The sequence below is a fragment of the Conger conger genome, chromosome 2, assembly GCF_963514075.1.
Source record: "Conger conger chromosome 2, fConCon1.1, whole genome shotgun sequence".
NCBI classification, from domain to species: domain Eukaryota; kingdom Metazoa; phylum Chordata; class Actinopteri; order Anguilliformes; family Congridae; genus Conger; species Conger conger.
In genome coordinates this window covers 45,051,063-45,063,780 of record NC_083761.1, presented here as the reverse complement: position 1 = coordinate 45,063,780, position 12,718 = coordinate 45,051,063, and the positions used below count along the sequence as shown (strand labels likewise).

At 39.1% G+C, this 12,718-nt stretch overlaps 1 protein-coding gene across 1 annotated transcript; it reads left to right on the top strand.

The window, feature by feature from the left end:
• Positions 1-277: 277 nt before the first annotated feature.
• Positions 278-1,564, top strand: LOC133122559 (C-reactive protein-like). Its single transcript, XM_061232593.1, has 3 exons — positions 278-360; positions 653-721; positions 867-1,564. The coding sequence occupies exons 1-3, from the start codon at positions 315-317 to the stop codon at positions 1,487-1,489; spliced, it is 738 nt and encodes a 245-aa protein (XP_061088577.1). The 5' UTR covers positions 278-314; the 3' UTR covers positions 1,490-1,564.
• The last annotated feature ends 11,154 nt before the right edge of the window (positions 1,565-12,718 follow it).

Below are 12,718 nucleotides of genomic sequence, written 5' to 3'. Positions count from 1 at the left end.
ATCTTTTTTATAAATAAGGCACTGTATTGATTAAGTCACAGGAAGTTGAAAGGGATCAGTAAATTATATTGTACCATTCTACCAAACTGTCTGTGATAAAGACAACAGTGAGTTAAAGTCATGGAGAGATAAATAAAATAGAGGTCTCTCTTGACACATCTTCCCATAATCCTCCATTTGCGGTTATAGAGCCAAAAAGTTAATAATTACATGTGTACATCTTCCCATAATCCTCCATTTGCGGTTATAGAGCCAAAAAGTTAATAATTACATGTGTGCACAGTGAAACAATCAGTCTATAAATACTCCAGCCCATGAATTTAAAACATATGAACAAAGTAAAAAATAGTTTTTGGATCAGTAAGTATTTTTCCTTTTTCAACTCACAGCAAAATAGTCAGTGTTAATTGTATGGTTTGATTATTTTAAATTGCTTTAAAGTTTATTCTTTGATAATGCTCGATGGTGTTCATATTTGAGGATAGTAATTACACTCAATATGCTGTTTGAATTCAGCCTGTGACTGTGAATGGTACTATTTCAGGTTAATGTAGACAAGCTCTAGTAAGGATATAATCTTTGGAAGAATCTAACTGCACTGGTATGATCTAAATGTGAGACAAGAAAAGACACAAAATATATTTTCTTGCAGGATCTATGATGATGCAGAAGCTGGTGGCTTTGCTCATCCTGCTCTTTGGCAGCTCTACAAAGTCAGAAGGTAATTTTGAAGGATTGTTATGATTGTTCTATGCATACATGCACCATTCATGCCAAACAATTGCGAGTAGTGACTCATATTATTTTCAGCAGTGGCCCTTGAAATCTATTAAAATAGCCTTTTCTACTCTCTGAAACTCCAACAGATCTGACAGGGAAAGTTTTTACCTTCCCATCGGAGTCTATTACTCGATATGCAACGCTCACGCCTAATGTGGATGGACCTTATTCAGCTGTGACACTCTGCCTGCGATCCTTCCCTCAATATGGAAGAATACATTCCATCTTCTCCCTGGCCACACAATCAAAAGACAATGATTTTTTGCTGTATTACCCAGAAAAAGGAAAATATAGTTTGCATGTCCACAATAACATTCATGAATTTAAGGGGATGCCAGACAATCAACACGAATGGAACTCGGTCTGCTGGACCTGGGACGGTAAAACCGGACTTACTCAATTGTGGGTGAATGGAAAGCGCAGTATAAGGGCAAAGATCTACACAGGATCTATTGCAGCTACAACTCCTATCATAATCCTTGGCCAAGATCAGGACAGTTATGGTGGGGGCTTTGATCCAAAACAGTGTTTTGTTGGAGACCTTTCAGATGTCCACATGTGGAATTATGTTCTTAATCCTTGTGAAATCCAGACCTACATGAATGGATTTGCATTTACACCAGGGAATGTTCTGAATTGGAAAACACTAAATTACAAAGTAAATGGAGAAGTGTTTGTTGAACCAAACGATTCAGCTTGCCGTTCTTAGAAAGCAAGCAAACTGTAAAGTATGCAATACAAAAGTAAAAATGTGCTAATAAATAAAAGCTTTGCTCTGAGGATATTCTTGTTTATGTTTCTCTTCTCATGGCCTCTTGTGGATGTAATATGTGTGCATTTCCAATTTTTACTTTGGTTCTGAATTAGTTAATTAGGGCCTAAGTGATGTTACATCTTATTCACTGGTCTGGGAATGTTGTAACAAACAAATACACTATTTTCTGTGCAGGCAAACAGCAAACATATTAAAAATAAATGTTTGTGCTGAGCTGTCACTACTGCTGACGTTACTCAAAATTCATTTTTGCAGCCAGGCAGACACACCGTGTGCTAAAAGTTGCTAAAAGTTCCGAATAAAGTTTAAAAGTAGCTAAATTTGTTGCTAGGTGCTTTTTATTTATCTTTCTAAATTTCTCTTATTAGCTTTTCGTTCTGTCTGATATTGCCATTCACAGACATAGCCTACATAGGGATTATCAAGGACATTTTTATGCTTATCGATATTCATTAAAGGTGTTTTTCTTTAACTATTTATGGGTAATTGTGGGAGTGAACTAGGCGGTGTGTTGAGCTCATGCAAGTACGGACAATTCCAAGTTGATTTGGGATTTATAAAAGGAAATTGCGCACTGGCTGGCGTATGTACATTTCCTTATTTGTACATACACAAACATTTAGTATGGATTCTCCACAGTTTTATAAATAAGGCCCCTGGTTACTACCAACATCATTGAGTAGTCCTATGCATCTTGCGACTAAGAACTAAACTGCAGTGTTTCAAATTTGTGCCAGTACTGTATATGCAATCTGCATTAAGAGCATTAGTTATCTCCTGGAATACCTTCCTTGCTAATAATCTATCATGTGGTTGTGCTCAGTATCAAAGAGACTGATAAACAACAAAATTTGTTGCAATTATTTTTTTGCCTGGATGGCAGGCTAACTGAACAGGTAGCCTAAAAATCAAGTTAAGATATTTGGGTCATGAAAATTACCAAGGAAAAAGTCACATGAGCAACTTGGTAGCTTATGTTATGATCTTCCCTGTTTTATTTTGTTCACTATAACTTAAAGATACTGTTGCCAGCCAAAGACAAAATAATGCAGGCTTGTTCTAGTTTTAGGCGTTTTTGAAAATTACCCATTTATAGGTCTCATTTGTCGTCTTATTTCATGTCAATAATTAATTGAGATGGTTGAATTTGAACAATGGTGAAACCAAGAACAACAGCACCATCAAATGGTCAAAAGAAAAACATTGCGTATGACTAATATTTTATGGACAGGGATTTTTCTCAGCCCCCAGTTAGTATATTGCAGTGTCAAGTGTGTTGCATGCTTTACATATAGTGACATGCCCCCTTGATTTGTTATTTGTTTGAATGAATGAACTGGCTAGCGAACAATGAGCAAAGCTAGAATACGGACAGAACACAGGGAAGTGACAGCTTCCACCAGAATTCAACGTCCGTGCAATGGTACTTTTTCTCCTCAGGAATGTGGTTTATCATTATGGTTGCTTATTGTCATCCCAGACACTAAAACACTTTGATTGGTGTGAATTTGGCCAATTTCTATCGAGAAAACGACAAATAACTGCACAACTTCCCTCTGTTTATTTATTCAACATTAAAGTTGCACTTCTCAGAACATAGTGAGCTAATTTGGTGTTCAAAACATGGCGAGTTTACGTAAGACATTTATTGGAGAAAATCTGGAAGCACAAATTGGAAACTCATATTCAAAATAGCCTCAATCTGTCAGCGCTGGATAAAGCTAACGTAGCCTGTCACCTTGATGAAGGCAGCTAATCGTAAATCTGTACAGAGATATAATGAATTTGTAAAGAAACCCCACTCACTCTCAGAAATTGTGAATTGCATTAAATGTCTGTTTACGGAGGTAAATACAGTACCAAAATACTCGCCATAGGGAATTTGATGAGGAGGGAACATGCATTAAATGCAGAACTCTCATACAGTTTTAAGAACAGTTCTGTGGTAATGAAATTATCAACAGAGACATTTGAAGCATGTTTATGTTTTATTTCTATTTTTAGACTCAGACTCAGTTTAATGGATTTATTCACGGGGCGCAGATTCTCTTTTTCACAGAATGTGGACAAGAGACAAAAATGCGGAGTCACGTGACATCTCGACTGCGATGCAGACGTGAAATCTTGGGCTCGCTTAAAGACCTTCCCCGAAACCGATTAAAATATACTTCATCCCAGTAATTACTTGTAAAAACTTTTAAAACTCGACGATGGCTTCACCCTCAAACAAAGCTGCTCCCAAGAGAGGACTGGAATTGTCTCCTGAGAAGAAACAAATTCGAGAAACTACTTCGATCTCCAGAGAGGACCTTAACACCGACATTTTAAATGGAGTTAGCCAGGCACTTAAAGAACAACAACTGCATTATGATGCGTCGATTGGCCTGGCGGTGAAGGAAGCTTTGGAATCTATTCTTATGCCTCAACTCACATCCCTAAAAGACGAGATATCATCCGCTAATGAAGCAATCCAAAAATTAGCGACAGACCTTGATCACCAAGCTAGCAAAACTCAGAGAGCCCAAGCTACAGTGGAATCTCTCCAAGCAGTGGTTCGCGCCAACAAGCACGAACTGAACTGAATGATGCTACAATCAAATTAGCCAAACTTCAGACTAGCCTGGTCGAAATGCAAGACAGGAGCAGAATAAATAATCTTAGACTAGTAAATCTCCCTGAATCATCTGAGGGCTCTGATCCTGTGGGCTACCAACAAACCAACCTCCCCAAATGGATACCCTCCCTAGCTACAGCTAACCGAACCATCGAGATTGATCGCTGCCACCGCATATATGATGGCAGCTTTGGCAAGTCTGGGCACAACGAAAAACCGGAACCATCATTTTCCGCCTTTTGAGATACGCAGACAGACAAGCCATTCTGAAAGAAGCACGCAAATTCCACCCTGTCAAAAGTGGCCAAGCTACGCTATTCTTTTTCCCGGATTACAGCCCACCTACAGCAGCGAAGAGGAGAGAATTCACCCCTGTATTCAAGAAGTTCAACGCCGTCGGATTCAAGCCTTTCCTGGTATACCCCGCAACACTCAAAGTGGAATACAAAGGATCTCAACTAACCTTCAAATCCCCGATCGACGCAGAGAACTTCCTACAGACGGCCGAGGTCAACCCACTGGATGCTCCAGTCGACACAGGGAACCCCTACCAGCCACTGGACACCTACGCCAATGCCTTGAGAGCGAAGCCATCGATCCATTCGACTGCTCCAACCCACGGTGTGAGTGAAACTAGCCCTGCTGCATCGCAATTCATGGACATGTAGCTTAAACTTACATCTCCGGTGATACATCTGCATAATGGATAAACATCAGACTGAACACAAACTCTTTTCTTTAAATGATTAGTCAATATGTCCCCCTGTGGGTGTCTCGTTATCTTTTGAAATTATTAGGTGAAACTGGGTGCTAACATTGTTGCTAGCGTTTCGGGAGGTCCTACAGCGAGCATAGGACCGGATCTGCGTTGCTGTTGATAATGCCACGGATCTACGTGATTTTGTGTTTAGCAAAGCCTGTAGGAGCGTTTAGCGTCCTCGCGGCTTGCAACTGTTCACTGTATATAGTTTCCCTCATTCCCCCCCGGTTTTATTTTAGTAGATGGGACTATTTTCGCTTGGTAACATTCACTGGTAAAGAGAAAGACAGTCAGATATTGCACCCAAAGACGATCGCGTTGATAACTGACAGGGAGATTTTGTCTTTTCTTCATTATGTCATCTCTCTGGATTTACAGAGATGGAAAGCCTTTCTGTACTGACATGGATTGTGAACGGCTTGAACTCCCCGGTCAAAAGAACTAGGTGTCTGGAATATCTCTACCGTAAAAGAGTTTCCATAGCCATCATTCAGGAGACGCATTTACAGAGTTTTGATGTACTCCGTTTTCAGAACAGACGATATAAAATTCTCGCATATTCATGCGCTCCGAACAAAAAACTAAAGGAGTGTTGATTTTAGCTGCCAGAAGCCTCCAATTAACAGTTCATCACACCTTCAGTGATGACTTTGGTCGTTTTACCTTGGCTGTTGTCACTATTTTTAAAGTTAGATTAGTGATAGCCTCAGTCTACGCACCCAATATTTTCGAACCAGGCTTCCTTGACAGAATCCAGACTAAACTTATAGGGATGCAAGAACCTGCTAGTGGGGGGTGACTTTAATTGTGCAATGAATGACATTGACAGGTTCTCTTCCATTGATTCCATCCTCCTCAGCTCTAACAACCTTTATTTCAGACCTGTCTCTCATAGATATTTGGCGGTTTCATAATGAAAATATCAGAAACTACACCTTTTATTCTAATAGACACAATTCATTCTCTCGAATTGACTACATATTCCTAAACCGATCTTTAGTCCATCTAGCTCAACCAGACATCTTGCCTATTCTGTTGTCTGATCACGCTCCTGTGCTCTGCGCGATACATCTAAAAGATATTCTCAAAAAGGACACAAGATGGCGCTTTAATGATTCTTTACTACTGAACAAGAATTTTGTAACTCAATTTAGCCAAAAACTGACTGAATTCATTGAAATCAACCAATGTGATAATCCACAGATCCTATGGGAAACTACCAAATGTTTCATAAGGGGATATTGCATCTCCTTTTCATCCAATTTGAATAAAAGTAGGAATAGAAAATTTGAGTTGGAGTCAAACATCAAAATTTTAGACTTAGAACAAAGAAATAACCCAACTGAAACCAGAGCCAGGACACTTTCTGCCTTTCGTTCCGAATATAAATCACTCAGTCTATCAAAAGCAGAATTTACATTACAATGTATTAGACAAAGATTCTATGTTGAAGGAGAGAGGCCTAGCCACCTTCTTGCCCTTAGGCTGAAAGAAAACGAATCCAAAGCCAATATACATGCCATCAGAGATCCAAATGCCCTAATTCTTACTGAGCCTAAAGCTTACTGAGCCTAAAGCAATGTTTTTAGGAATTTTTATTCAAATCTATACTCCTCAGAAATTACTTGGGACCATGCTCAGAGTGGATCTTTTCTCAAGGATCTTGATTTACCAAAACTTTCTCCTGAGGAAACACAAGAATTAGAGTTACCTGTTACTATGGATGAACTTAGTTCTGCCCTCAAATCTCTAAATAAAGGCAAATCATCAGGATTGGATGGTTTACTTCCGGAGCTGTTTCTTCTTGTATGGGATATAGTTGGTCCTCTTCTCCTAAATTCAATTAACTATGCCCTTGAGACTGGTCAATTCCATAGGGATCAAAATACAGCTCTCATCTCTTTATTATTAAAGAAAGGAAAATACCCACTGGATTGTGCCAGTTTTAGACCCATATCTCTGATTTGTTGTGATGTAAAAGTATTCGCCAAAGTGCTTGTACGAAGACTAGAAGACTATGTCAGTAGATTAATTGACTATGATCAGACAGGGCGCACAGCATCCGACAATATACGTAGGCTCTCACACATTATAAACTCTGCCCATACAGCTTTTTTCACTCAATGCTATGAAAGCATTTGGCAGGCTTGAATGGAGTTATATGTGGGCTGTACTAGAGAATTTTGGCTTTGGACCCAAGTTTATGGGTATGCTTAAGACCTTATACAATTCTCCAACTGCATGTGTAATGACAGGTTCCAAAATCTCCTCTTCCTTCGAGTTAGAGAGAGGCACCCGTCAAGGGTGTCCCCTTTCCCCTATTCTTTTCTGTCTCTGTCTTGAACCCTTAGCACAAATGGTTAGACAAAGTAGACAGATTACCCCTGTGAGGTTATATGATAGAGACCAGCACATATCACTCTTTGCAGACGATATACTCCTGTTTTTATCTAACATTGAAATCTCAATACCGCAAGTGTTAAAGCTGTTTGACCACTTTAGAGACCTCTCAGGCTACAAGATTAACTGGGATAAGTCTACTTTGATGCTACTCAACAAAACTGCTAACCCTGTCAATGTCCCCCCCCACCTCCCTATCAGGGATTCTTTCACTTATCTAGGCATTCATATACACCCAACAACCTCACAAATTGTGAAGGAAAATTTTGGCAAGGTCCTGAAGAATATCCAGGCTGATATTCAAAGATGGAATAGGTTACCAATTTCACTTCAAGGAAGAGTGAGTATAGTTAAAATGAACATCCTACCTAGAATTAACTTTTTATTTTTCATGATTCCTCTACCTTCTCCTCCTAATTATCATAAAGATATTCACTCTTCAATCTCTAAATTCATTTGGAGCGGTAATCGTCCAAGAATTAAGTTTACCACATTGCAGCGGCCAAAACTACTAGGAGGTCTTGCCCTACCCAATTTTCAGCTCTATCACTGGGCATTTCAAATAAGAGCGTTACACACTTGGATTGACACCGAGTCTAAGATACCTTGAAGAAGCTATGGTGAAGCCGTATAGACTACAAGATTTGCTATTTACTGGGCTTGGCAGAGCAAACCATAATTTAAGGCTGGGTTGCATAATTACACACTCCCTGAATATCTGGAAACAAGCAGATAAATGCGTGAATACCAAATCTCTCTCCTGCGCACAGACACCCCTCTGGCAGAATTCTAACCTCCTGACAGGGGGCAAGCCGTTCCAGAATCCATTATGGTCCTCACATGGCATAAACACATTTGGTGATCTATTTCATGATAGTAGCCAGTTATGTTCATTCCAAAATCTTCAAATCGCGTTTCATCTACCTGCCTCATCCAATTTTGTTTTTCTTCAGTTACGTTCTGCGCTCAAAGCATATGGTGTACCATGGGACAGCCCACCAAGAGAACATCCAATGTTGCAATGGGTTAAGGCTTCTGACAATTTAAGAGGCAGAGTCTCTTCCATTTACAGTGCCTTGGTACATAAATCTGCTTCATGTTTATACATAGAGAAATTATGGGACAGGGAACTGTCCGCATTTAATCAAGATCTAGACTGGGATAATATCTGGCTTAAAGCTCCAAAAATTTAGCCCACCAGCTAATCCACTACACAACTATCCACAGAGCATATGCGACTCCTTTTAGAAGGTTTCAAATGAAACGAGCTTCTAACTACATATGTAATATATGTAACATCCTACCAGGCACATTTATGCACATGTTTTGGGAGTGTCCCACAATTGCAGATCTGTGGACGTTTGTAGTGAATTAACTATCAAAACTGCTGGATGTCAATATCCCAAAAACACCACACCTCTGCCTCTTAAATGATGACTCTGACCTAGAACATACTGTAACCCAAAGCAAAATGCTGATGGCAGGTTTCACAGCTTCCAAAAAAGTTATTTAACTATGGATCAACCCTCATATACCACCTAGGACGTTTTGGAAGAGCTACTTGGTGGATGTTGTGAACATGGAATATCACACTGCTAGATTAAACAAAGCCAAGAAGTCCACTCTACAAAAATGGAATGTATTTTTATGTAAAATTCAAGAATCCCCTGTATAATATGATAACGTGTTATCTTGTATTTTAATTTCCTTTAAATTTTGTTTTCTCTTTCCACCCATCCTTGGATGTATGTACTTTACAAATACCTTGTAACTTTGTAACCATCTACTCGCCCCCCCTTGTTTATAAAAAGCAATAAAAAGTTGATCACAAAAAAAGAGACAAAAATGCCAAATAAAATCTTGCAATAATCTCAAAATAAATGAGATGGATAATTTTTTGCCATTCAGAATATGTTGATTTGATAATTCAGATATTATTATTATTAATTTTTTTACCATTGCTAACAAGCAGTTTCCGGTACCGACTTTTACTTTTTCAAAACATAAGTTAGCACAGCAGCACTATGTGGACCAAACAGTGAATGTGTTGTCAAAACTGATACACTCAGTGCAAACTTATAGGCTAAAATTCAAGTGGATTGCAATTTCCTAAATGCTATATTGAATGAATTCAAAACCAAAACCAAAATGTTTTCATAATAGTTATAGAAACAAAGTGCTGATTGAAGTGCTTCTGATTGTGAATTTGTTATTATACAGGTGCATCTCAAAAATTTGAATACCATGGAAAAGTTTTTCCGGAATTTAATTTAAAAAAATGAAACTTTCATATATTCTAGATTCATTACACAAAAATCCAGTATCTCAAAATATTTGAATATTACATAAGACATACGAATACATAAATGTCGACCTTCTGAAAAGTATGTTAATTTATGCACTCAATATTTGGTCGGGCAATAATGGGGAAGACTGCTGACTTGACCGTTGTCCAGAAGACACTCATTGACACCCTCCACAAGGAGCGTAAGGTCGCAGAGTGCTGTATCAAAGCATATTCATGGAAAGTTGACGGGAAGGGAAAAGTGTGGTAGGAAAATGTGCACAAGCAACTGGGATGACCGCAGCCTTGAGAGGATTGTCAAGCAAAGCCAATTCAAGAACTTGGGGGAGCTTCACAGGGAGTGTATTGAGGCTGAAGCCAGTGCATCAAGAGCCAAAGCCCTCTTTTCAGATGAAAGATAAAGGTTAAAAGTCACACTGGACTTGATTTGGGGTGCCATGTCATCTGCTGGTGTTGGTCCATTGTGTTTTATCAAGTCCAGAGTCAACGCAGCCGTTTACCAGGAGATTTTAGAGCCCTTCATGTCTGCTGACAACCTTTATGGAGATATATTTTCCAGCAGGACTTGGCACCTGCCCACAGAGCCAAAACTACTAGTAACTCGTTTGCTGACCATGGTATTACTGTGCTTGATTGGCCAGCCAACTGGCCTGACCTGAACCCCAAGAGGAAGATGAGAGACACCAGACCCAATAATACAGACAAGCTGAAGGCCGCTATCAAAGCAACTTGGGCTTCCATAACACCTCAGCAGTGCCACAGGCTGATTGCCTCCATGCCACGCCGAATTGATGCAGTAATTTGTGCAAAAGGAGCCCCGACCAAGTATTGAGTGCATAAATGAACATTATTTTCTGAAGGTCGGCATTTCTGTATTATAAATCCTTTTTTTGAATTTATTGATCTTATGTAATATTTTGAGATACTGGATTTTCGAATTTTCATGAGCTCTAAGTCAGAATCATCAAGATTAAAACAAAAAAAGGCTTGAAATATTTCACTTTGTGTAATGAATCTAGAATATATGAAAGTTTCACTTTTTGAATAAAATTCAAGAAAATAATTAACTTTTCAAATCTTTTGAGATGAACCTGTATATTGGTTATAATAGCCTGATTCAGTTGGAGACCTGCTCAGGAGTTGAGGGAACTTCATCTTTGGAATGATTTTGGTCAAGCTGGACCCAAGAAGAATTACAAAAGTAAGTGAAAGGTGGAGACAAATGGCAAGACAATGGAGAGGGAGAAAAAAATTAGGTGCCGTTAAACATAGAAGATGGATGCATGGATATACATATCAGCGGATGATATCATGGATGAATCAGGCATGCACAGAGGTTCTTTCCCCAGTGTACAGCAGGAGAGGGCATATGGTGTGATTTTGACGGGAACATGTGGCCAAGTTGTATGAAGAGTTTTGAAAAAGTGTACTCAGTATTGAATGATAACATTCATTGAAAAGAAGCGCTCCACCAAAGACCAAAGCTAGCAATGTTCAACATGTAGGCTGGTATACTAAAACAAACTTAAAGAAGTTAAAACGGACACAGTTACCATGTTTTTTATTAACGCACATTGAGCATGTTAACAACGTTACACAACATTACACAGTTCACACAACGGCAAACAACTTTCTTTCCATGATGGACCGAACGAAGCTGCGGTTTCATTAATAAAATGTATCTAGCAATGAACATTGTATTGTTACTGTCTGAAGAAGCTGACCTTGTTTAAGCACATAATAGTAGCCTATGTTATGAGACACCAGCAACAAGCAAGCAACCAGTTCCAGCAGACTTCAGGCCATAATGGGCACAGATCTGGCCCGGAGACACTTGCTATATGGGATTTGAATAAAAACTAGTTGTTTGATTTTGTATTTGTTTTTCATAGTGTACAGCTTTATCCACAATAATTCATCCCACCAGTCTTCAGCATCTTCATCACTAGGCCCATTGCAAATAATTAATTGTGAGTGATTTAATAGCTAGAGTCCCCTCCAAAAGTATTGGAAAAGGTCAATTCCTTTGTTTTTGCTATACACTTGAGACGGACAATGAGACGGGTGCGTGGGGGGTTTGCACGACTCAGAAACAATGGTGTAGTAAAGTCCCATCAGGGCTTTATTTAGGGAATAACCAGAGAGCGTAGTCAACAACAAGCAATGTTCGTACACGTAAAATCCAGCCAAAAAGCCAAAGTGCAGTACCGAGGGAGAAGGCAGTCTCGTAATCGGTAGCTGTCAGCGGGGCAGAAGTACAGGCGGGCGGTAGGCAGGCTCAGGGTCAAAGAAGCGCAAGAGTCAACACCGAAGTCTACTCCGCGGGGCAAAAGTACAAAAACAGCAGGCAAAGTTGTGGTACAGGCAGGCAATGGTCAACAAAACAGAAGTCAATAATCTTTGGTCAATAAACAGGCTTGGATCGTAACGGGTAGACAATGGCTTGACAAAAACGCTCAAAAGGTGCACTGACGAACAGGGGGGGCAACAATTTCACAACGACAAGACATGAAACTGAGCTTTATATGCAGGTGTAGACAGGTGCAGACAATTAAATTGAGAGCAGCATGAGAATGGAAATCAGGTGTGGAACATTGACAAGTTAACAAGGTCAATGTGTATCATTAGTAATAAACCTATCCTGCCCTAGCGTTAGTAAATTAGTAAATTACATGCAGAAGAAACGTAAGGTAACATGAACACATGGTTAGAATGTTAGTATTACCCAATCCTGATCTAGCTTTAGTAGATTAGTAAGAAGACAAGGGAAATTGAAACAATTAGGGTGTGAGTCACAGAAAGGGAGAGAGAGAAAGCAGGAATGCAAGATTTGCAGAAATCTTGAAGAAAAGGTGTATGCTAATCAATGAACAGTACAACATAACATGAAACATAAATAGTGACATAACAAGTTTGCGAAATTATGACTAAACTATATAACATGACATGGCAAAACTAAGAAATAAATGGTAACAAGAACTAAACATGAAACATAACATGACAGGAAAATGAAACGTAATTAGAAATAAAATATAAAGACGTGGCGAGACTAGACTAACATAATACGTGACATGACAATAACAT